The 26383-nt window shown below is 36.4% G+C and overlaps 1 protein-coding gene across 2 annotated transcripts in view; it reads left to right on the forward strand.

Annotated features, from left to right (window-relative positions):
• LOC594217 (oxysterol-binding protein-related protein 11) overlaps positions 1-18123 on the forward strand; it is a 43629-nt gene extending 25506 nt beyond the window's left edge. For both annotated transcript variants that reach the window (XM_030993268.1, XM_030993267.1), the window contains 12 exons: positions 38-79; positions 1830-1972; positions 10430-10587; positions 10936-11063; positions 11988-12073; positions 12633-12714; positions 13380-13581; positions 14248-14358; positions 14795-14955; positions 15293-15409; positions 16141-16302; positions 17965-18123. In XM_030993268.1, the coding sequence (XP_030849128.1) occupies positions 38-79; positions 1830-1972; positions 10430-10587; positions 10936-11063; positions 11988-12073; positions 12633-12714; positions 13380-13581; positions 14248-14358; positions 14795-14955; positions 15293-15409; positions 16141-16302; positions 17965-18087 (1515 nt within the window). In that variant the 3' untranslated portion in view covers positions 18088-18123. The remainder of the gene's footprint in view (positions 1-37; positions 80-1829; positions 1973-10429; positions 10588-10935; positions 11064-11987; positions 12074-12632; positions 12715-13379; positions 13582-14247; positions 14359-14794; positions 14956-15292; positions 15410-16140; positions 16303-17964) is intronic.
• Positions 18124-26383: the final 8260 nt, after the last annotated feature.

Genomic DNA, 26383 nt, shown 5'->3' on the forward strand with positions numbered 1-26383 from the left:
TTATCTTGATATATTTGTCTCTCTTTTCATTTTTCAGTCATTACCTACCTCAGGACCAGGTATTAACAGTCTAGATCATGTAAGTATCACACTCAAGACACCTTATAATTTTGTATTTGTGTCATTTATGTTGCTTACATGTAAATCACAAGGCGTAAAAACTTAGTCAATAAATTTGCTATAGAAATATATAGTTAACACTTGCACCAAAATTTTCTTGGATCAAAACCACGACCTGCCATATTGTTTGGTTTGTTCGTTTGTCTTACCTGATTGCTAAGAAAGCATGTGTATGCTTGTAAGTGAGCAACCAAGGGACCAGCTGCTTTAAGTCCTCTCCGAGGGACTTGGTAATGAGGATTAATGCCTTACCAAAGGGCACTAGCGCATCGATGGTTTCAAACCCGGAACCTCTCTGTGAGGAGACCACTGCTCTACCACCGAGCCGTCACACTTCACTTAAAGCCCCACTGTCGTACTTGTAGCTACTTACTCCTCTATATAGAAAACTTTCCCAATCGGTGCCTGTTGGTCTCCCATGATCCTCTTTTTTATGTAAGTTGAGAGCTGAGTTAATGAGATAGCCACCTGTCAGTGACCTCGCTGTGTGGTCTAATTCCTTCTGGCCCAGTAGTATTGACGCTCTTTAATGTGGATTGCATGTGTGAGAAAGTCAACTGTAACTGCCATGTTTGTTCCACTGATCAACCGAAGCAAGTGAAGTGTTAACCTGATGGATATGATTTGATTTTGATATGTCACACATTTTCGTTACTCTCCGTCGTGAGGTTGCTTTGAGTTGTATTCAATGGCTTATTATGTTGCCTAACAATATTCACAGCTGCCAAATGAAGTTGATTTATCAGTATTAAGATAAACTTGAGTTCTGGTGAAAAAAGAAAATGAATTCTCATAGAATCTAACAAAACTTACACTGAATGTTCAAGATTACAAATAAATGTCATGTGCCAAACAATTATGGGGAAAATGTATACTGGCTGAGTAATGAGCATAAAAAGATAAGGACATCAAGGTAGTACTAGCCCTGACACCATTTGTGTTGTCCCATATACATCTTTCTGTGTACAGTGAGTGTTACTTTACCAAGACTGGGCAAAATTTATGATGATTTTGATGACACCAGAACCTTGCATTACACACCAATATTTGCATGCTATATGATCAACTTTTCTGATCCATTCCACACCTTTTCTTTCACAATGCAATCGCATGACCAGAACTCACCATTATCTTTAAATTCAAGACTACCTTGGTGCAGTGCCAGCAGTTGACCTTAGGTCAAAGGTCACATTGTTCTGACCCCTCATATTAACCTTTCACTTCCTCTCTGTTTTTTTTTCCTTCCAGGATTGTTTATTATTGAAAGCAACTTCTCCAGCCACCATGGAATGCTTAGAAGACTGCCTCACTATGCTGTAAGGTCAAAGGTCACATTGTTCTGACCCCTCATATTAACCTTCCACTTCCTCTGTTTTTTTTTTCTTCCAGGATTGTTTATTATTGAAAGCAACTTCTCAAGCCACCATGGAATGCTTGGAAGACTGCCTCACTATGCTGCAACGTCAGCAGTTGACCTTAGGTCAAAGGTCACATTGTTCTGACCCCTCATATTAACCTTTCACTTCCTCTCTGTTTTTTTTTCTTCCAGGATTGTTTATTATTGAAAGCAACTTCTTAAGCCACCATGGAATGCTTAGAAGACTGCCTCACTATGCTGCAACGTCAGGAGTTGACCTTAGGTCAAAGGTCAAATTGTTCTGACCCCTCATATTAACCTTTCACTTCCTCTCTGTTTTTTTTTCTTCCAGGATTGTTTATTATTGAAAGCAACTTCTCAAGCCACCATGGAATGCTTAGAAGACTGCCTCACTATGCTGCAACGTCAGGAGTTGACCCAAGGTCAAAGGTCGGCCCAGGAGCTTGAACTTTCGCAGAGCATGGCCAACATCAGGTATATGTAATTGGTGCTAGGAGGTGTATATGTAGATTAGAGTAGATTAGACTACAAAATATTGTATTAATGGGACTGAAGTTAACCTGCATTATAAACTCCTACCTGTTACCCTTAGTTAGATATCATTGAATTATAAAGGTGTAAATCATGATTTGTTGATCAGGATTTACAGTCTCGTTTCTGTATATGTTTAACAGTTTGATCAAATCGCCGGTCCTCAATGTTCATGTCGTGGCTGCCATGTTGTAGCTCTTTAAAAGGGTCGGCAAACCTTACATCATTAACGATTCGTCGGGAACTTGTAGAGTCCCAAAGTGTGAAGTCATAATGCCAAGTCGGCAAGGTGGCCGGTTCCACACAGTTTTGTGCTCAACACTGGCATGACAATCACACCAATTACTTTAATACTAAAAATTGTTGTGCCTCACTTACTTCTTTGATTTATCTAGCCATGTACATGTATAAATGTATAGTTTATGTCTTGTACTATATTTGTAGTCATCCTTGTTTTTTTCCTTGTTAGAAAAAAAAATAACTGACCAAGTCAGTATAATATTCTTCATAAATAAGCACCATATACAGACGGTGAATGCTGTACAGACGGTTATCAATGAGTCCATTATTTATTAATCAATATTGACAAACCACAGTACATGTGATATTCATATACGTGTAATACCAAGTGATCATGTTCATTTGAATAGTTGAAACATCCATGAAAAAAAATAAATAACCAAGAAACCAAGTAAATATCATCAACAAATGTCTGTTCTTTTTCAAATACGATTTTGTAACACACATTACTATACTTAACCAGGGGGCCGGTGTTTCACAAAGCCTTTTTTTAATGACAAATGACAAAAATCGGCGACAAATCTGCTGATAACAATAATAAAGTTGGCTAAGTATTTTTACCTAAGCCAGAAAACTTAGTAAAATACTAGTAGTTCTGACACAAGTATTGACTTGAGTACCAGTTCCCTGGGGCCTGTCTTATCAAAAGTTGCAATTTATCACAACTTTGTTTGCAATTCATATCTATCGCATCTACAGAGCTGCCAACCATTCCATTTTTGCCGGAATTACTCCGTTTTTTCCTCTAAATTACGGTAAATACGTTTTTTCTTCATAAAATACATGTATGTTTTTTTTAATAATTTTTTTTTTTTTTTTTTTTTTTTTTTTAACATACCGCACATCAAACAACTGCCCTAAACTGGTGATTTGATCACAAATTCAATAGAAAACAAATTTTAAAACATACTTAAAGAGAAAAATGCTCTCAAAAAAATGAAATGCCGATAATACCAAAATAACCACCCCAAAAATTACCTGCTTGTATGGAAATTACAGCATGATGAATGAACATTTCTGCCATTGGATGTGTGTTGCGCGTGGTTGTAATTTTCGTTTTTAGGAATTCCTTTTTTTTGCTTGAAATTCCTATTTTTTGCCATCATGATTCCTTTTTTTGGTCGCACAAGGTTGGCAGCTCTGCATCTACATGTACATGTATATTAGTAAGAAACAGGGGACTGCCAACTTGCAATGGTCAAATGACTTGGGGATTGGTTTGAGTCAATGGCAACTCTTTATAACTACATGGGGCCCAGGTCTACAGCACTAGTTATTCTGTACAGCAGTGTCCATGTTATTAAATAATTATGTTATTCTAGATGTCCATCCTTTTGCTTTGTCTCTGTTGTATACCTTTTTCTTGAACATTTTCTTATACTCTGTTCAACTCCCTTTAATGTAAAGCACCTATGTCATGTAGTCATGTAGAACAAATCAGCTATCATTGAATATATAATGCTTGTTACAAATCATGAAATCATTGTAAAGAAATATTTTTGAAATAAAATTGGTGGATTTATTACTGACACAATCCAAATTTCGGGTCATTTGTCTGATTAAAAGTCATCTTTTAAATAAATCCTACTAACAAGCGATAATTTATATAGACCTGGTTTGGATGAACAGAACCCATTCAAGGCAGGAATTTTTACCAGCTGATTTGATCAGTATTTTGTATTCAAATTGGCAATACTGACATTTTTGTTGTTAAATGCATTTGTCTTTAAGAAGCTGTATATCTGTCAATAGACCATTTCGTAGTTAGCACATGGGTAAAATGACCTCTAATATACACAAATCTTCTACTCATGGAGAAGTCCCACTTTGTATTTTAGAATAATCAAAGCCAAAGTCATGTGTGTGCTTCATGAAAAGCTTTTGTTTGCCCTCTTGTATCATAGAATGTACCGTAGGTGCACACATGAATATGATTACATAACATGAGCACGTATTCATCTCGGTGGGTTTTACAATTTTATCACAAATGACCTTTATCTGCCCATGTTCAGATAGTATTTATGAAATGGCTTATACATCAAGTGGGAAGAAAGTCAGAAACTTTAACGAAAACATTTGTAAAGATGTAAATCAACTTGTTGGAAAGGACAGTGATTTGAGGCTTTTCGGAACATTGCCAATTTAAGGAATAGGATATATATAAAACCAATCTACTTTGACAAATTTATTGTGGATATTTATTCCATCAAATGTCATACATGTACATGCATAATGAAACTGTTATATGTTGCGGAAATATTTGCTGAATTTTTATTTGGCTCTTGATTCAAAAGGAACAAAATGCAGGCAGTTCTCCTGAATGGGTTTTATTGTTCATTGTATGTTTCCTTTCTACTAATCCCTAAATATCTCATTCTTTTCATTATTCTTCACCTTGTTTTCAAAAAATGATCTCTCATTCCTTCATGTACATGTATATTATCCTTTCTTTCTCCTTTTTCTTGTCCTGTGTTCACCTCTGTCTCTCTGTCTCTCTCTCTCTCTCTCTCTCTCTCTCTTCTCCGCTCTCTCTCTCTCTCTCTCCATTTATTTCCCTCTTGTTCTCTCTCTCTCTCTCTCACTTATTTTTGTCTGTGTTTGTCATGTTTACTTGTGTGCTTCATGTTACCCCCCCCCCTTCTTCTCTCTCTCTCTCTCTCTTTCTCTCTATCTCCCCATCTCTCTCTCTCTTTCTCTCTCTCCCTCTTTCTCCCCATATCTCTCTCTCTCTCTCTCTCTCTATATATATATATATCCCTCTTTCTCTCTTCTCTGTCTCTCTCTCTCTCTCTCCTTATATCTCTCTAGTCTCTACCCTCTTCCCTTTGTCTTTTATTTATCTCTCTCTCTCTCTCTCTCTCTCCTGTCCTAAAGTTACCCCTTTCTTTTTTTTTTTGTCTGCTAAATTTCAACTTCATAGATGAAACAAACGACCATCCTGTTTCTGTATATCCCTGCTTCCATGTTAACAAAGAAAAAATGCAGCATGACACATTTATTTACATTATACATGTACATAATGTTTCCCAGCATTTTGAACATTACACATTTTCCAAACTATATAATTCCCTTAACTCTCTATATTCTTCCTGATTGGAGTGATGTAAATTTTGTAAAAGTATTATGAAGTTGTCCAAAAAAGTTCTGAAATTCAATTTTGAGCATTGATATCTCTTTTGTTACTATATATTTGATGTATGTATCATTGTAAAGCCTGTGTATTCCCTTTACAATAAAGGCCCATTTGTAATAATTATGTAATGGTGGACTGTGCAGTACACCTGAATACAGGGCTTAGTCAAATGTTGCAAAATGCATTGTTTTTCTGTCAAAACACCGTCGATCATCCAAACAAATGAAGAATTCACTATTTACAATAACAATGCATTTTGACAACATTTCACTGTGGACTTTGCCCCATAGTCGGGTGTACTTCACATTCCATGATAACATACTCATGACGAATGGAGCATCATTGTTAAGGGGAATAAACAGGCTTTTCATTAATACCAGCATTAAGTATAATAGTATGTTAAAGGTAGTGTATCCCTTTTTTAAGCCAACATCAGATTCTTTAGAACTTTACAGGAATTGTGAAAATGTCACGTATTCATATCTGTGAAATTTAAACGTTGGCAGTTTCCTAGTATTCAAATTATGCAAGGGAGAATCCGTTGATTATCTTGACTTCAATGTCAGACACTGTCTATTGAGTAACTGACTGACTTTTACCATAAGAATCACAAAAGTTTATATTTTCTGCCTGCAAAAGGGACACACCACCAAGAGAGATATCAACCCTAAAACTTGAATTGCAGAACATTTTTTGAGGGGTTAAGTCAAATTTTGCTTTAATACTACATGTTTATATGCCCTGAAGGGATTGGTATTAAACATTGCCTCAGATTAAAAAAACAACAACCTGGATTTAGCTCATGCAATCATAATTATAAACCTTTGGGTCATACACGAATCCCTTGACTTTTACAATAAAATAATAATAAATAGTAATATTCCGCTTATATAGCGCTTAATACAAATGTCTCTAAGCGCTTTACAGATTCGGGTATATACTATTACCCCGGCCATTGTGCACAATCTCTACTCCCTGGGGAGCATTCCAGCCAGTCGCCATTTTACAGGCGCCACCTGCCAATCACTTTGTCTAATCATCAAGATATCTATGATTGGAGAACTTTCAGAATTTGTTTTCCTTATGGTTTTCATAACACTACAGTCTATTTGGAAAATAAGTACGGTAAAACCGGTCACTCAAAGATTTTCACTTATTTGGAAAATATCTATGATAAAACCGGTCACTCAAAGGTTTTTACTTTTTTGAGGCACTTCACGATCATTTTGAAGCGCAATTGGCTTCACTATTACACCATATCACTGACACTGATAACATGTAGGGCCATGCATCTTAGATTTAGCATTGTTAAATGATGCCTTTTAACATGAATGTCTCATAAAAGACAACAAGATATACATGGTACTGGACAAATCTACTGGCCAGACTAAATGAAATTTACATTTTCTTCAGTGTCTCCCCTATCTGTTTGCTCCTGCCTTTGTTTGTGTGCTTGTCATCTACACCCAGCATAAAAGGAGATAATCTTTAAAGATAAAATCAAGTATTGACCTTTGTTCCTTGTTAAAGATGAAGTTGTTTTGCATTGATCAAGTAATGCCCATAGAAATGTTGGTTACATGTAACTTAAAGAGAAGGTTGAGTTCTGGGAAGAGGTAAAAAATAATTTGTGAGCGTTATCATTGTTATTATGCAAGGGTGGAAGAACATCAGATTAAACATGTTCACTGAAAAGCATGGCTCTTCCAATGCCTTCATATTCTAAATATGACATAAAATACGTAAAAATTGGGGGGTAGGTTTTTTTTGCCATGTGCTCGTGTAGTCCCATATACATCATTCTGTGTACAGTGCTTGTAATTTTGCCAAGCTTTGGCCAAATGTCTCATCATTTTGATGATTCCAGAACCTTGCAATACACATGAATACTTACTAGATGATCAACCTTTTCTGATAGATTCCACACCGTTTCTTTCACAATGCAATCACATGACCAGAACTCAACTTTATCTTTAAGCAAACGTGCAGCTTACATGCTCATTTATAGACAAAACAAACTGAAAATATTATGGGTATTTTAAACTACATTGAATAGATTCTAAGCTTTTAAAGGAAACTTTCACAATCACAACAATCACAATTCTTAACCAGAGACAAATATATCATGTTAACAATTGAAACATATTTTATATCCGCTCAAAACTATACCAATAAGTCACTGTACATATTTATATGTCCTTGTTTATTTGTTTATATGTTGATTTCTCTTAAAAAGTAAGTTCAAGCTTAATACACTTAATATTCACTCTATTAGAACCTGCCTGTTAGAAACAGCATGTCACTGGTATATACAAAAAGTAATTATTATAAGCCATTCTGTGAAATCCTCCCCCCCCCCCCCTATCCTGATTTGCTCAATTGCCAGGTTTTTCTGCTTATTGGTGGTTTTGACCTGTCAAGTCCCATCTTATATCAATCATGTCACTTCAGCCTGGGATTCATGCATTCAGGGTTTCCTTTTCTAAATACATTTGCATGCATGTGTGTACTCTTGTCTATAATCCACTTTTAGTACCAAATGTTTACAATATATTATAATTTTGAGGGTATATTCTTCGAACATGATTAGTTGTTGGCCCTGATAACATGAGGGTGCCCTTCTTTGGGTCAATTAATCCTGTCCAAAGTATCCATGGTGTTACCCCAAACCTCGCTTTTAATATGTCTATCCTCACCATAAAAGCCTTTAAAGATCACAATAAATCACACATTAGTAATTGGTACATATTGTTAAGCATGGGTACGGCTATTAATTGTAATTAGTAATTGTGAGCCACATGTAAAGCGACTTACTGTAAATGTTCATATACACCACAGTTCATGTACATTTAACAACTAAATTAGTTATACCCTTACCAAGTTTTTTAAAGGTGGACTGGTTGAAATGCATCCTTTGTTGGATACTTGTAGACCTAATTAATATATTTCATTCTCAAGAAGCATGTACCAGGAATTTTTTTTTTTTTCTCACTTACTTAAAAATTAAAAAACACAAAAGCATAACATTTACAAAGGATATGAATAATTTAGTTGTTTACACAGTTAGTGTAAACAGAAAAACTCAAGGCTTAATAACTTGAAGCATGTCTGTATTTTCCCTTTAAATGTTGACACAATGATAGTATACAAGGCATCTGGCTTACTCATTGTGGTCACTGTAAGAAACATTGTGATAGCGATTCGTGTAGTTCTGTAGTAGAAGTCATAGTGCTATGAATCATTTGTGCTGAAGTCAAATTTTGAGGATCATTGAACATTGCCGGAAAGCATTGGTTTTTTTCAGTTTCTATAATTGGATAATTACACAACATTTGCAGAGAATAAGGTAATTGCATTATTATATATGATAGGTAATTACATTCCAGGCTTAATGTACCAAAGTAAATAAGAGATTCAGTGGAAATGTGTAAATATCCACGTACCTTCATTGTACATGTACATGAGATGTATAAGTAACAACTGAATTATACAAGGTACGATACTTCTTCTGATTTTTATGTATTTGTGTTTATTCATAACTCAAGAATGAAAGGTGGACTGGTTGAATTAAGGCCTTTGTTGAATATTTTTAGCTAGCTTTAATGTGTCACATTCTCAATGAATATTATTGGGGCAAATCAATTGATTTACATACTTCATATATTTCCAAACTTTGTATAGAAGATGAGTAATTCAGTTGATAACTGTATATGCTTTAGCTATATTCCTAAAACAGTGGTTGACATGGTTATTGTTATATCATGTATTCATACATGTAATGTATCCACTTTCAGCTATCTTGTAAACAACCTAAGTGTATTAGTTAAAGAGCAATTGAATATAAATATGTATATAACAATTTTGGTATCCCGTGCGTTAAGCTATATCAGATTATTAAATGAACGTTTATAAAAATTGTATTCTATTTGGAAATTCCATTGACCTATTTCTTGTAAATGATCAAGGATGATTCTTGAATGATCAGTTATTTCATGGGGATACCAATTAATTTGTATTTTACCTGTTTATATGCTTGTGTATTTATCTATTTTGTTTTTGATGCTGTTATTTGTTTTATTATTACCAAACAGGGCCTCATGGAAGACCACCAAGTTGGTGATATGTGCCACCCTGTATAAATATCAGAAATAAAATCAAAATTTTTTTTTTTTTAAAAGATACACATCACATTTCTGTATCAGAGCTCCGTGAACATGTGCAGGACCTACCTGTATGTCGGGCCCAGTTGCCATCATTTACACCTTAAAAACTGTGGCGGCATTTTCAAGGCAGTTTACTGCGCACTATCTGAACATGACTTTACTTGCATTCAGCTATCAAAGAGGGTCTGGTGAAAATGAATGTTCAGTAATTGATCTACAGGGTTAAATACATCAACAAAGCCAATAAAAACAACTGCTGGTTGAAAACAACCACCAGCTATTACAGAAATTTGAACAACATATGGAATGATTATGTAAGGGGCATTTACATTCAAGGCAAAAACCAATTTTTTTTTCTTGACATTCCAGAGTTTTGTTGGTAAGTTGCTAGTCAACTACCCATAAACAAGATGGAAAACCTGATTGGAAAAACACACCTCTGGAGTCTGGGGTGTGTTTTTGTTTAATATTGGCCGCAACTCCACCAATTTTTGCAGTGTAAATGCTCGCTCTCAAAACACTGGTGAATTATTTCGGTTTTTGGTCACGTGACTCTTCTCATTTCCGCATCAACGCATGCAGAGCAGCAACAAGTGGCGCATGAGGACAACTCACCCCCTCCCCCCCCCCCCCCAAAAAAAAAAAAAAAAAAAAAAAAAAAAATATCAAACACCGATGTTCTTTCATGGGTTTTTCTAGTGGTAATTAAAAAGAAAAGATGGTTTTTCAAAGTGGTTTGCTGTAATGTTATGGACCTACTGTATACAAATGACATGCAATCAAAATGGTTTAAAATCTCCACAGTGTTGACATCAGGACACACCTCCCTGAGACAAGACCCCCTGCAGAGCACCAAGCCATCCAATCAACAAGCAGGACAGCGATGACATCACCACAGAGGGGCAGGCCTGGAGGCGTGGCTGGACCCAATACAAACACATCTCATAATATACCAACACCATGTAAGTTGTTCTTCTCTTATTACTGTTACCTAATTGTATACAAAATAAAAAATTATACAGTAGGCTTGCGGGTGCACCATGTGAGAGAGAGGGATGATTGAGGAGTCCTGAAAAGGGACTCAGTAATCTTTCTTGAGGGTTTGTTAGTCCTGAAAAGGAATGTTGGTATTGTCTTGGTATAGTCCTCCAATCAATCGCAATTTTGCAGTCTCCTAAACATAGTTGTGATCGATATCAATCGTAAATAGGTTGCGATTGATATCAACTCTTTGTAAGACGGGGCCCAGAAGTCGCTGACGGTACATCCTTTAGCACCCAGCTCTGAGCCCATTTGTTTGATTATTCCAGTGAGCCATGAGGATGAGGTACCTGACGTAGAAGACGATGCGGATAAAGATCTCGGAGCAGTGGAAGAACACAAGAGCATCATCCTGCATTTACTCTCTCAACTCAAACTAGGAATGGACCTCACCAAAGTAAGTCCCTTGAATTCTGGGGGGTGTTTCACAAAACTTGTCATCAGGTACAAATGACAGTTTTTGTTATAAGCTACTGAAATCCTTGCTCCTAATTGGTTATCAGCAGATTTTTCACTGATTTTTGTCATTTGTCAATGAAAAAAGGCTTTGTGAAACGGGCCCCTGGTCTTGTTAGCTTTTATCCTGCCTTAATGAATACAGCCCAGTGACACAGGACTTATCCCCATTGTGCCAAGCCACAAATCCCCCCTGTGCCAAGTTTATTTTGAGATAATCTGATGCACGTGATGGTAGGATCAATACCGTGTGCGAAGCACTCAGCACAGTACAATGGGCATGACCAATACCTGCTATTACAAATGCGAGTAAACATGCATGAAAATGAAGCCATAGCTCACTCGCGTGTACAAAGCACTATAACGGTAGCGTGCATGCGGCCTTATGGCAGGATATGATTTAAAGTACAACAGTGTGTGATTTATCTGTAACATAAGACTTGAGTCCTACATTTGCTATCTCAACTCAGACTAGGCATGTACCTCTCCAAAGTGAGCCCCTTTGCTTTAGTCTTTTAGACTTAATACCAAAGTAGAACAATCTATGATTTCTCTGTAACCTAAGACTAAGATCCTATATTTTCTATCTCATCTATACTTGCCTGCCCCATTCCTGGCAACTTGTAAATGCTCATGGGAATCACGATAATGTCTTTTTTTTAAATGATTTTCACCCTTTGTTTTGTACGATTTGTTCTTCTATGGAATTCTTTTGTATAAACTTTGTTTTGCCTAATAAATGATAATAATACTACTAATAATAATAATAACTAGGCATGGACCTCGCTAAGGTAAGTCCTCTGAATTTCGGTCTTCTTTAAAGAGAACAGTGCATAACTTTTTTTACCTTTGACCTTCGTTTCAGGTCGTTTTACCAACCTTTATTCTTGAGAGACGGTCGCTGCTTGAGATGTTTGCAGACTTCATGGCACTACCACACATGTTTGCCAGGTAGGTGTTGAGTATATTCCAAGCATTCACACAAAATGCACTGGCAGACTTTCTTATTGGGGGAGGGGGATGGCCCCTGCAGCCCCCCCCCCCCCACCCCTCCCCCTGAAACCCAAGTGCCATACACAACTGAAATATGTGTTCCTCTCATCCCCTTTGGGATGATGAGTCTTTATTTCGCAGAGAATTTGAATACGAGTAAAAAAGGTACCACAAAACTATCATCATGATCTTTCTTTTAAACATGTTAAAATTAAATTGTAGGAAAATTTATATCTATTTATTCATTTGTTTATGTATTTATTAGTCTTTATTTAATAGGGTGGCTCCATCAGTAGTTAAATACTGTTTTCCGTGGAGGCCCTATATCAATAGATGTATCATAAAGATAAATAAATGAAATCCTGTGAACTACTGTCAAGAATGTGAAACATTCAACATACTAGTACATCTGTTTTTGGTTTGCTTGTTGTTGTTTTTTTTTTTAATCATGATTTCTGTTAAATTCTGAAATCGTGATTCATGTTTATTTTTGAAATGATTGGTTTATTCTCCTCAGAATACCCACATTACCGACCCCAGAAGCAAGGATGCTAGCTGTCGTAGAATACTATCTCTGTTCCTTTCATGTTGGTAGAAAGGTAAACAATTTTTTTTGTTTTTTTTTGTCTCCCCCTTTTTCCTCCTTCTCCTTGTTTTTCCTCTTCTTTTCTATCTCTCTTCCTCCTTAATCTTTTTCTTGTTTCCCTTCTTTTTCATCCTTTTTTTTTGGTCTTCTTTCTCTTATTTTTCATCCCCTTCCCTTTTCCTTTCTTTTCCTCTTCTCTTTCTTATTCCTCTTCTCTTCTCCTTTTCTTTCCTCTCCTCCTTTTCTTTCCTCTCCTCCTTTTCTTTCCTCTTCTCCTTCAACTTCTTCTTCATCCTCTTCTCATTCTCCTTCTTCTTCTCCTTCCTCTTCTTATTTTTCTCACTTTTCTCTTCCTGTTTCTTCTTCTCTTTTATTAATTCTCCTGGGCTATTTTGAGTACCGATACTACATTTATCTCTGTTCCTTTCATGTTGGAAGAAAGGTAAATCAGGACAGTTCATTCACTTTGCTTCCGTCCATACATGTAGTTTTGTAGCTTTTCTATTTTGTATATGTTCTCTCTGAAAGTAAGTCCACACACTCTTTATCTTTATCAATTATGTTAACTATTATTATTATTACTATTATTATTATTATATTGAAATAACAATGTTGAATATATGTGAATGTGGAAATCAAGTTGGATTACCTTAACAATTATTGACCTTTGACCCGCAGGGTTCCCTTGCCAAAAAGCCGTACAACCCGATCCTGGGAGAGACATTCCACTGCTCTTGGGACGTGCCTTCCTCTTCATCCCCCAGCCAATCACAGGACTCCATTTTAAATGGTGACCAATCAGGCGGAGGGGCTGCATCAGTAGGTCGGGGGTCTGACAGGGTGACGTTTGTAGCGGAGCAGGTATCCCATCATCCTCCTGGTGAGTTCATTACATAGAAATCTGTGTTTAGAGACCACTCAAAGGGGACAGGAAAAAGGATCTTTATAGGAAGGTGGTCTTTATGTACAGGTTTTCGGAATACCAATTTCAGACATTGTTTACAGGAAATACTTAGTAATATGGTCTCTTAAGAAAGTTCTAATATTCATGTATATTGTACAAAATTAGCATGCTGCTGTTAAGTAAGTACATCCAAATTTGGTCAGCATATCATGCTAATTCAATTGCACACATAAGAACAGCTCTACGTTTAAGATTGAATCTAATATTATTGAACTAAAGATAGGAAATTGCCTTTTTTTCTTGAAAGAGAAATCAATGCTTCTTAACTGTGAAGTAAGAAATTAACTATAAACTGTTACGAACATGAACAGTATACATGTAGATTGTAAACCAACTATGATTTAAAATGGATCCTGTGAACTCTTCTCTTTTTTTTTCTTTTTTTTTCATACTATAGATGTTTGCAAACTTGATGGCACAGTAATGGTCAATGATAACATTGAATGAAATATTAATATCAAAAATACTTTTTAAAGAAAAATAGAATGCCTACAGTTTTTCATCACTTCAAATGTTGTATTGATGTTGATGATTCATTACTGACTGCGCATGACATTTCTTTTACCGCTTTCTTCCCTTCAGTGTCAGCTTTCTACGCAGAGTGTGCAGCTAAGAGGATCTGTATGAACTCATCGGTCTATACCAAGTCAAAGTTCCTCGGCATGTCCATAGGAGTCAATATGATCGGGGAATGTAAGTAAATCATCAAAGGTAAAGATCAGTTTTGGAAACGCCCCCCTCTCAAAAAATGAAATAGAAGCTCTTATTACCAATAGTAATGTGGTCTCTATAGCCAGATGTTCTTTGTATACAGCTGGTCGCTAAAGCAGGGCCCTGTTGCACAAAACTTACCATTGATGGTAACTTTGCCATCAATGGCAACTGCCATGGTAACAGGGCTCAACAGCCAATCAAAATCAAGGTTTCCATGGTAGTTACCATTGATGGCAAAGTTACTATCAATAGTAAGTTTTGTTCAACTTTTGTTTGACTGTAATAATTTATTACCTCTGCATCCTGTAATTTAAAATCCTGTAACAAATTAATCAAAGAAACTCTGTCGTATCTCAAGACAAAGTATTAAGTTTATCCAGTTTTAACAAATTAACCTTTGACATCTCTGCTACAGGTGCAGTACATGTATTAGACCACGGAGAGACCTACACACTAACGTTTCCTAATGCATACGGACGGTCTATCTTGACGATACCGTGGATGGAGCTGGGTGGAAAGGTCCTAATACAGTGCGCAAAGTCAAACTTTTCAGCTTCAGTTGTCTTCCATACAAAGGTAATATATTTGTTTCATTTATTTATTAATTTGGTAATATTTCAACAGGGTAGCCCCCGTAGTAGTTGAAATACTGTTATACTTAGGGGCCCTGCATAACATAACGCTAAGACGAGAAAGAGTGCACTGTTTAAGCAGCCAGTACTGATAATTATTCGATTTAAATCAGATTTTGTTTTTCCTGATCTTTTCCTTATTTTTTTTTCCCCCCGATTTTTCCCTATTTTTTCCCAATCACCCCTAGAGCTGGTGTTATATCAATACCCAATCATTCCACACTAAAATCTTTTTAGCTATTCAAATCAGTAACGTTTTGAAAATCTTTATTGCCCTTCAGCCATTCTATGGGGGCAAAGTTCATAGGTTGACTGCAGAGGTCAAGAATCCGGCCAATCAGACAGTCTGTAAGGTCCAGGGAGAATGGAACGGAAGGCTGGAATACACCTACTCATCCGTAAGTATACACCTAATGAAATATATATTTTCCCCCCAAGAAATGTCAGTCGAGGCTTGTTTACATACGACACGATAAACCATGGCATTTTCTTATGACGTTACTATAATTATAAGGTACCTGTTGAATAGCTAAAAACGTAGTACCAAAAGACGCGTCCAGGGGGGTGTTTCACAAAGACTAAGAATTACTTTAAGTTGGACGTAACTATGGCAGGCCACTCATGACACTGTTTGCTCTCACCATTTTGTCTCTCACGGCCACAAAGGCCACAAATCTACAGAATTCATATTTCTTGATAATTCATTTATATTGAAGGAAAAAATATCTAAATACCTTAATGGTGAGAGCAACCAGTGGCATAAATGGCCTGCCATAGTTAAGTTCAACTTAAAGTTAATCTCAGTCTTTGTGAAATACCCCCCAGAATACAAAAGGCATAATTGTTGAAAATTATAATTTTCTGTCTGTTTGCACCCTAAAGTAAGCGTGTATTCCCCCCCCCCCCCTCCCACCATGCTGCTCCAAGCTTTCGAAAGCGTGAAGGTAAAAGTTGGTTCTTGAAATAGTTATGTATGTAGGGAGAGTAAAAAGTCATAGATACTTGTAAGCAAGCAATCAGGGTTTCCCAAGAGAGTTAACCCAATCAGTATGCAAGGAGAATTCAAGTCTCTTCCTGAAAGTTTGCTAGCATTTATAACATCAATTGTATTTCAATGTTTTGTCTACAGGGAGAGCAGAAGGTTATAGATACCAGCAAGCAATCGGGCTGCCCTAAGAGAGTAAGACCGGTCAGTATGCAAGGGGAATACGAGTCGAGGAGATTATGGCAGAACGTTACATCAAGTCTGAAGGTTGGCGATATCAACACAGCTACAGAACACAAGAGATATGTAAGTAGAGTCACAGGTTTATAGCTATTTGGTCTACAACCAGGGGGGGGGGGGGGGGGGGGGGGGGGGGGGGGGGGGGGGGGGGGGTTCACAAAACTTGACATCAGTGACAAATGACAGTTTTTGTTATAAGCTAGTGAAATCCTTGCTTCTGATTGGTTATCAGCAGATTTGTCACTGATTTTTGTCATTTGTCATTGAAAAAAGGTTTTGTGAAACCGGTCCCAGGTTGTCTATAAAGTACCCAGCTAGTCTATTCCCATATGGTCTACACCCAGCCCATCCACTATCCACATGGTATAATAATGATTTTGTCTATTTATCATTTGGTCTAATTACCATTTGGTCCAATTTCCAGTTGGTCTAATTCCCAGTTTGTCCAATGCCCATTTCGTCTAATATCCATAGGGTCTAATAATAATTTGATGATTATTGTCGGTTACGATTAAATGAATATGGAGTAGACCATATGGGAATAGACTAATTAGGTAGTAGACCAAATGGCAATTCACCCAGTCACATTCTTAATTAAAGCTTTCCTATACATGGATGGTAATGTGCTTTATTTCGTTTTTATTCTCTTTTCATTTTTCTGCTACTGTATTTTTTCCATCTTCTCTTATTATTTTCTTCTCTTTTGTCTTATTGTGTCTCTTGGAGAAGATGAGATTTATAAATATATTAGTGTGCTAGGGAAATAGTTAAGATGAAAGAACCTGTTCTTAAACTGGAATCCAATTATTTGTGAGAAATGTATTTCCAAAAAGAAAGGGGCACTGTTCCATACCTACCAACCCTTCCAAATTATCCGGAATATTAAGATTTTATTGATTTTTGTAACCTAAATTTTCTGAATATTCTGGTTTGTCACAATTCTGAAAGACCTATATTTTTTTCAATAGCCAAATTTAGCTTGTTCTAATATGTGCCGCGATTTGAGAGCTCGTGTATTGCTTGCGTTGAGTGGCTGCACTATCGAGCAGTGAATTTGTATTTGCTTTTTTTGTACAGATTTAGCGCGTATTGCCAGATACATGGCCATGGTAAGGCTGTGCGAATCCTGCTAGAAATTTCTAATTCTTATTTTCAAATGTTGGCAGGTATGCTGTTTTTTTAAACCAAACTGTTGCCAGGGATTTGATATAGCATATCTTTCCAATACGATGACATGATTCACTAAAAAAAATTAGTGAAATTCTTTAAAATTTTCTTACTTCATGGTCTACAAATTTCTTATCAATTTTTCTATTTAATCAACTGCTTCATCGCAGTACGCACTTTATACCACTCCTTTCATTAGATTGTTTGTAAAAGCAAGTAATTTTATTATTGAAGTACATAACTTTGCTTGTGGCAAGTGTTTGTAAAATCCACTATTTCTTGAGGAGTCTTTTTTTCTATCACGAATAAGTTCACCATTAGTTGTGCTTCCCCTTGGAAAGTAATGGAAGAGTCCACATCTGATTAGCTCATCGAATGAAAAGTCAGTAATGTGGATTGGTGCATTATTTAGTGGGGTATTTTCATTATTGAAGTATAAAACTTTGCTAATTGTGGCACGTGTTTGTAAAATCCATGGCACTGCAGGGTTGAATGTTATCAATGATGAATGTTGGCAATTTGCATATTTATTATCCTTTGCACAATCCTTTGCACAATCAGCTGGAAGAGAGACAGAGGCAGGAGAAGAAGTTACGGATGGAGACCAGCTCTGCCTGGCAAACCAAGCTGTTCTCCCCCGCTCCCAACAATGGATGGGTCTACAACCACATACTCAAGCATTAGCGATCACTGCAAGCTGGATCAGTCCATTTAGCATAGAGGAGGCAGGATAAGTTCAACCTTAATTGTGTTCCCCCTTCTAAACGCAATGGAAGAGTCCACATCTGATTAGTTCATCCAATGGAAAGTCAGCAATGTGGATTGGTGCATTATTTAGTTTAGACGGGGAGGGGGCAGTATCTGTTCTCAAGCCTTCTCCGAACAAGATGTACATGTTTAATATATTTCAGTGAAATTTATATTATATCTTTATATAAACTGACATTATAACAGTGAGATGTAAATATTGTCTGTTTTGGAGCCAGAAGGGCATTAACTCATAACACAAGATTAAAATACTCCTTTAAAGATGAAGTTGAGTTTTGGTCATGTGATTGCATTTTGAAAGAAACGGTGTGGAATCGACCAGAAAAGGTTGATCATCTAGCATATGAAGAATTTATGTGTATTGCAAGGTTCTGGAATCATCAAAATGATAAGAAATTTGGCCAAGTCTTGGTAAAGTTAAAAACACTGTACACAGAAAGATGTATATGGGACTACATGAACACGTGGCGTAAAAATCCTACCCTGGAGTTTTATGATGTTACATGACATATTTAGAATATGAAGGCATTTGAAGAGCCATGCTTTTCAGGGAACATGTCTTATCTGATGTTCTTCCACACTTGCATAATAAGAATGATAACGCTCACAAACTATTTTTCACCTCTTCCCAGAACTCAACTTCTCTTTAATCTAACAAAGGGTTGATGCGCTTCTGGCTCTGACTACAGACAAAAGCAATGTATGATGGGTAGATTTTAAGAAACAAAACATTATATTTGATAATTGAATCTCTAATTGTACTGATGTTTATAGTAACTACATGTATAATAATAATAATAATAATATGTCTTGTTTACCCAGGGTAGCCTCATCAGTATTCATACTGTTCTCCCTGAGGGCCCTGCAATCATATTAAAACTCCTCGTAAGAAGGAAATTCTGACTTTAATAAATTGTGATAATGATACAAGTGTATATCATGCATTAGAGAAACGAAAGGTCTGTCTTTGGGGAAAGAGAGTGTTTATGGTCCAACAAATTTCCATATTTGTCCATATTCAATCCAATATCCATATTCACACCATTTTTCAATAATGCTAATTCTTGACGATTCTTTTTTCTATCACATTGTATTCATCTTACGAGTCCTGCTTCAAATGCTGTATCTATGAACTGTATTCTTTCAGTATTCACATAATGTTTTATCTTATAGTGATTATCGATATTTGTGCAATTTGGAATATTAGATTTGGAAGAAGTTTGATCATATTCTGACAAATATAGTACATTTTAGATATGAAAATTTCCTCTTTATTAGATTTTATAGAATAAATTTGTGAAAATAATTGATAGTCCATTCTTCTAGTGCTATAGCATGTAAAAAGAGGTGCTTCTTCTTTTTTTCTTCTTTTTTTCCTTCTCCTTCTCTTCCTTCTATTTCTTCTTCTCCTTTTACTTCTTTTCCTTCTACTCCTCTTTCTTCTTCTTTTTCTTCAGGCAAATGTGCTTCATGATCCATTTCACACACTAAGAGAATTCTTAATGTCAACACAGGAGCAAACACTCTTTTTTCATTCATTTTTTGGTTTATTGAAAGACATATCCTAACTTTATCTAAGCCTGCAGCAATTGTCGTTGAAGTATATTAGAAAAAACATACATACTGAAGCTTTTCTTCTTTCATGCATCAGATTAAAGAGCAATAATGAAGTGAAAGCTGAATTCAGACAATATAAACAGAAGTTATAGGAACAAAGCGAGGAAGAAATTATCTGGCTGTTATTGGCTGCTGAGAATCACAAAAATATAGACGTACAGTTTAATGAAAATAGTGCCAAGGAGATTGGTGGTCTATGGGTATTGTGTGTATTAATTGTTGCATATTTGCACCTCTGGCACTGCAAGAGTTAATGAAAATGGGCTGTAGCACTGCCAGCTAGAATAACATGAAAGGCCTCATGTAAAGCTTTGGCACATCTGCCTGGATTTCTATTCTCTAATTTTGTATAGTACCAATCAACTGTTTAAATCAGTAAGTATATTGTACCATCAAAACGACTTTAGCGACCACCTGTGTATAAAGAACGCATTTTCCATTTCCCTTAAATATGTTTTCTCTTTTAAACCTGTACATAGAGAACACCTACCTATAAAGACCACTCTCATGTATCGCTTGAGCGGTCTTTTTATACAAGTTTCACTGATATACAAAACTTGAAGGGGAGCTGAGTGTTATTTATATGTAGGTGTTCAGGGTCTGAAATTTCAGACTAGACAAGGTAAACTGCCAGGTTATTCCATGTCAAATCACCCAAAAAATCTGAAAATCTTAACCCGACCATTTTTGTGTGATCTTCCAATTCCGTCAAATGATTGACCTTACATTTGAGATTTGGTGCTGTGAGATCACACTTAATAAGTACACCAAGTTTCATCCAAAAAAAAAATGGTCGGGTTGAAATCATTGGGTGATATGACATGGAATGACCCTGCCTCAAAAAGTACAGATCTTAAATTAAATTAAATTGAATTGAATGGTTTATTGAGAAAAATGAAAATGGCAGCCCATAAGCTGAATTACATTAAATTTACAACAATATAATAATAATAATAATATTATAATAGCAGATGAAATACATAGCAATGTTAAATTGATTATTACATAGAGCTTACCAGAATACATTCAGAGATAAATTTATAAGATATAATATAATAACCATTACTAAGTATGACCAGCACTATTCTAGAAGTTAATACATAAATCTGTGATGGCTTATCTGTAGAATCCATTTTAAAAATGAAGTTGAGTTCTGGTCATGCGATTGCATTGTGAAAGAAAAAGGTTGATCATCTAGCATATAAGAATTTGTGTGTATTGCAAGGTTCTGGAATCATCAAAATGATAAGAAATTTGGCCAAGTCTTGGTAAAGTTACAAACACTGTACACAGAAAGATGTATATGGGACTACACGAACATGTGGCGTAAAAATCCTACCCTGGAGTTTTACAATGTTACATGACATATTTAGAATATGAAGGCATTTGAAGAGCCATGCTTTTCATGGAACATGTCTTATCTGATGTTCTTCCACACTTGCATAAGGCCTATAATAAAAACTTGTTGCATTGCCCTTTGGGTGCCAAAACATGGGTCGGTCAGTCGGTCAGAATTTCTTTCTTTATTTTACCTTTGTTTTTGTCGCCCTCTTTGGACCGATATTTTTCAGATTTGAATGTTATTGTTGTTTTGTTCTTCTTCTGCCCTCTCTTGGCTGATATTTCTCAGTTTTGTTAGTGCTTCAATACATCGTACGGTCATCATTCCATTGATATCTTTTTCATCTCATAATTATCCGTGGTTTGCACGAGTGAGAATTTTGGAATAATTTGATTTTAGGCATTTATTTCCCAACAAAATACATGTTATTTTATTCATTAATTTTAAAAAAATCTAAAAAACGGTTTGAAAAAGAAAAACTTTTTTTAAATGCCGACCATAGATTTTCAGATTTTTGGGTCGGTCGCAAAGGGCAATACAACAAGATTATATTTTAGGCCTAATAAGAATGATACGCTCACAAATTATTTTTCACCTCTTCCCAGAACTCAACCTTCTCTTTAAGTGCACATGGATGGCAAGAGAGTGTAAGAAAGCCTCACACAGAATCACTTAACCTATTGATTACTAAATTCTTTATACCCATAGGCTTTTATACAGGACCCAACCGGCGCCAATAAGCAATGGGTTAAAGGGACTTGGTAACATTGTTCAGATAAGAGAAAATGATGCTAAAGAAGTGACGTCAATGCTCGATGTACAGTTAAAGATAATCCGAAAGTTTAAGTGAAAACGACCATTATTAATGACAAACATTGAGAAAATCTGATATGATCGATTCCTTAACTCTCCCAACTATATTACAATGAATTAGTTAAATTTTAAGTGAATGTGAATCGTCACAAAGGAATGAATTGGCTCTGTATACCATTCCACACATTTAGGTGTTGTAAGATTTGTAAAAGCCTGTTTCATGTCTTAATTTACACAGAAAATTGTGCAGAGTCTTTATTGTCTAGCTAGTTTATTTGTTCATTCTTGTGTCTTTCGTAACAGAAGGGTAAAAATAAAAATAAACGTTATTACATATTATATCAATAATTGATAAACAGAAAGATATACATGTATTTATCTCACGAATCTAATAACTACCTGTACAACTAGTGCTTCTATATACATATATCACATCATAATGTTTGTTTGTTTTTTATTTCTTTATTATTTTCTATTATTTATATCACTATATCACTTGTACAAGTTGAGTATATTAAAATATTGGGGTTGCTAGGTTTGCCAAATTTCAGGAATGTTTGTGATGATTATTATGTTAAGAAAATAGTGAACATTTGTTAAAGCTCATCTTGAGCTCTGGTATGGGAATCGTATTTTGAGAGAAAATTGCTATGATTTATTCTGGATTGTTTGGCCTGCAATAGCTTACTGTGCATCGATCATCTTCGATTAAAACCACAACTCCCATTTGCACATAGTGACCTGTGTTTAGCACATGGCGTCAGGCCTATACCAGATTTCCTTATCTTTCTATGCTCATTACTCAGCCACTGTACATTTCTTCCAAAATCTACCAAAACTGTTTGGCACATGTCATTTATTTGTAATCTTGAACATTCGGTGTAAGTTTTGTTGGATTATCTGAGAATTAATTTTTCTATACACCAGAACTCAAGTTTATCTTTAAACTAGTTGTTCAATGACAAATGTAAAATTAAGATCATTTGAATTTTTGTATAGAGATAGTACATGTTATTTAATTATTTTCAACTAACTACATGATCACAAGCTAATGAAATGCATAACAGTAATTAATTACCAGACTTTAAGAGGCAGTTATATACATGTAGCAAGCACTTAAGTAAATGTGCAGCATTTTTGCCCCAATATCTAGGCCCTAACGATGCACAGAGCAGAAAGTTTCTGATCACTTTCCCCAAATGTTTGGGTCGTTTGGGATTAAATTGATTACATTTATCAAAATAATTATTTTAAAATGACGTTTCAGATTTAAATGTTATCATCCAAATCATCACATTTTAATATTGTGGAAAATATTAAATTTCTCTTATATGACATAAATTATAAAACATGAATTCAGTTTGTGTTATTTTGGATTATGCCATTAACTTAGTGGATCATAATGGAACTTCAAGGAGAAGGCAGTTAAAGATAAAGATGAGTTCTGGTAATGCGATTGCATTGTGAAAGAAAAGGTGTGGAATGGATCAGAAAAGTTGATCATATAGCATGTAAGTATTGGTGTGTAACGCAAGGTTCTGGAGTCATCAAAATCATCATAAATTTGGCCAAGTCTTGGTAAAGTAACAATCACTTACACAGAAAGATGTATACGGGACAACACACATGGTGTCGGGGCTATAGTATACTACCCTGATTTCCTTATCTTTCTATGCTCATTACTCAGCCAGTATACATTTTCTTCCAAAATTATTTGGCACATGACATTTATTTGTAATCTTGAACATTCAGTGTAAGTTTTGTTATATTCTGTGAGAATTAATTTTCTTTCTTTTTTTACCAGAACTCACCTTTATCTTTTATATGGTGTTAACCAGTAGCAGTTTAGTCATTTCAATGTCATCGTTTCACCTTTTAGAGACGTTTTATTTCTATCATTTTGACCCAGAGTTCTCTGAATTAAGCCTATACAGACTATGAGCAGAAATTTCATTCAAAAAATCAATATGAAATCGTGCTATTCATGAACAAGAGTGAGTTAAACAAATATAATCATTAAAGTCTCTAAATTGGCAACACTGTTCGAAATTTGTAACCACTCTTATTCTGTTCTGTTCAAGTTGGTAATATATTGCAGGCCTGATAAAAACCCGATTTAAATCGGTTTCCCGATTTCCCCCTTATTTTCTCTATTCTTCCCTATTTTGCCCTATTTTTTACCCATTTTCCCAATTTTCTTACTACAAGGGGGGGGGGGGGGGGGATGTCGTTAGATGCCATATTTTCCCCGCGAATCCTCTTTTTTTTTACTCAAGGGGGGCGTGGTTGAGGGGAAAACGAAAAACCTATTTTTTGTTAGTGCTCACTATCACCCCTGATAATGTAAAAAAAAAAAAAAAATCTTCATTCACACTTTCTTTTCTTTTTTCATACATTAATTTTCAAATCCATGAAACAGTGAAAAGTACAAAGAGTTGTTGCCAATTGAGGAGGATTTGTTGACCAGTTAAAGGATGTGAGTACACGTTACTGGTGCGAGATACAGAATTATGGTTCTATTGAAGCAATGTGCATTCGATTGGGATTCTCGGTTGTATTGAGTGATACAAACGTGTACGATCGGTTGGCATGATCGTAATCCTGCATGATACCGATACAAGCCGGGGAGTCTCTCCTAATCCAATAGAGAGCGCCATTGAAGTAATTCACGTCAATGAGATTATCCGCGCATTCGCCGTCTCCGACGTAATCGGTGATCTCCTCAACACTTTCCGGGTTGTCAGTTCTACCGATCGCAACGTCCTTGTAGAAAATCCGACTCCGCAGCGAGTCCTTGCATGTTTACCAGAAAGATGCGTCGTACGTTTCCTTAAAATCAGACAAGCACAAGTTTTGTTTTCAAATAAAGCAATCAATTTTTCGGTTTTATGGAGAAAAAATCAGACAAGGAAAAAAAAGTCTCATGAACTGTTCTGCCCTATATATTGCACAGCAGTGGCGGATCCACGATTTGTCGATATGGGGGGGGGGGGTGCTAACATTTGAAAATCGCGCTGACCAACATTGCGCTCAGTGGGGGAGGGGGGGGGGGAGTGAGCAAAATTTGTTTTCGTATTAGCCCCCGAAAATGTGAAAAATCGCGCCGACCGATATTGTCGCTCGGTGGGGGAGGGGGGGGGGGGGTGTCAGCACTAACTGAAACTATTTTTGGGTAAGTCCAACCCCCCCCCCCCCCCCCACCCCCAGTGGATCCGCGCCTGTCGCACAGCGTCATCTCATGGTTAAGTTGCCGACAGTGCGTTATTAATCACCCACTCAGGGAAGCGTTATTTTCTTCTGCGGCACAGATTGGGGCTTTTTTGTAAAAAAAAGGGGTCTTGATTTACAGACTAATAGTGGTCGTGTACGTGCAACGACGTATCGATGACGTAGCGATACATACTATGCACGCATGCACACACAGTACATGTTAAACAGTGTACCAAAATGATGCACAGATTTGAGTGCGTCGGTAGGAATTGTGTGCACAAGGTACCTTTGAATGGGTGAAGCGCAGCGGTACCGCGGCCTACCACGCTTACACGCGGTACACACGCTAATGCACGTGATAACAACGCGGTACAGACGCGGAACAAACGTGCTATGACCGTGCTCCACCCGCGATTACCCGCTAAAATTTCGCGTCCAATTCCGCGTGTAACCACGTCTTAACCGCGGCCGTAGCACGTTCTAGCACGTTCGTTCCGCGTCTGTACCGCGTCTTTACCGCGTGTGTACCACGTGTACCACGTGTACCGCCCGCGATTACCCGCGGTCTAAATTTTTGGGCAGCCCAAAACTTTTTCGCGCGGCCAACCGCGTGTGAATTTCTTACCGCGTGTAACGACGGGTAAAGTACGGCTGTATCGCGTCTTTATCGCGACCTCAAAGCGTCCAACAGCGTCTGCTTCACGGGCAGAAATTTTTGGCCGTGATTCGGCCGCGATACGCCCGTGGAGGACTGTGTGACCGGGCCTTAAGAGGCGCAACCGAGTGGGTTTTAGACCAAATTCAAAGGTACCGCGTGCACACAATTCCACCGACCCTCGAATTAAATTTGTGCATCATCTGTTTTATAAGATGGGGCCCCAAAAATTGTCAAAAATACAAAATGTTGTTAGTTTACAGATTTACCGAATGCATGGCAAAATCATGCGTCCGGTAATATTTTTTTTACCGGACGCACGATTTTTTTACCGGACGCATGATTTTTAACTTATCATGAAATTTTTGATTTTTTTTTTAAATTATAGAATTTTTAATATTTATTTAACAGATTATAATTATCAAAAAACACGATAAACAAATATTTATCACCAACCAAAAAATTAACGAAAAAATCGTTAAAAAAAAAAAAAAAAAATTATTATTAAAAAAAAAAGAAGAGAGAATCATTTAAAAAAAAAAAAAAAAAAAAGGATATCGGTGTTATCGATCGAT

This window comes from Strongylocentrotus purpuratus, unplaced genomic scaffold (assembly GCF_000002235.5).
Source record: "Strongylocentrotus purpuratus isolate Spur 01 unplaced genomic scaffold, Spur_5.0 spur5_scaffold_20, whole genome shotgun sequence".
In the NCBI taxonomy this organism is placed as follows: domain Eukaryota; kingdom Metazoa; phylum Echinodermata; class Echinoidea; order Camarodonta; family Strongylocentrotidae; genus Strongylocentrotus; species Strongylocentrotus purpuratus.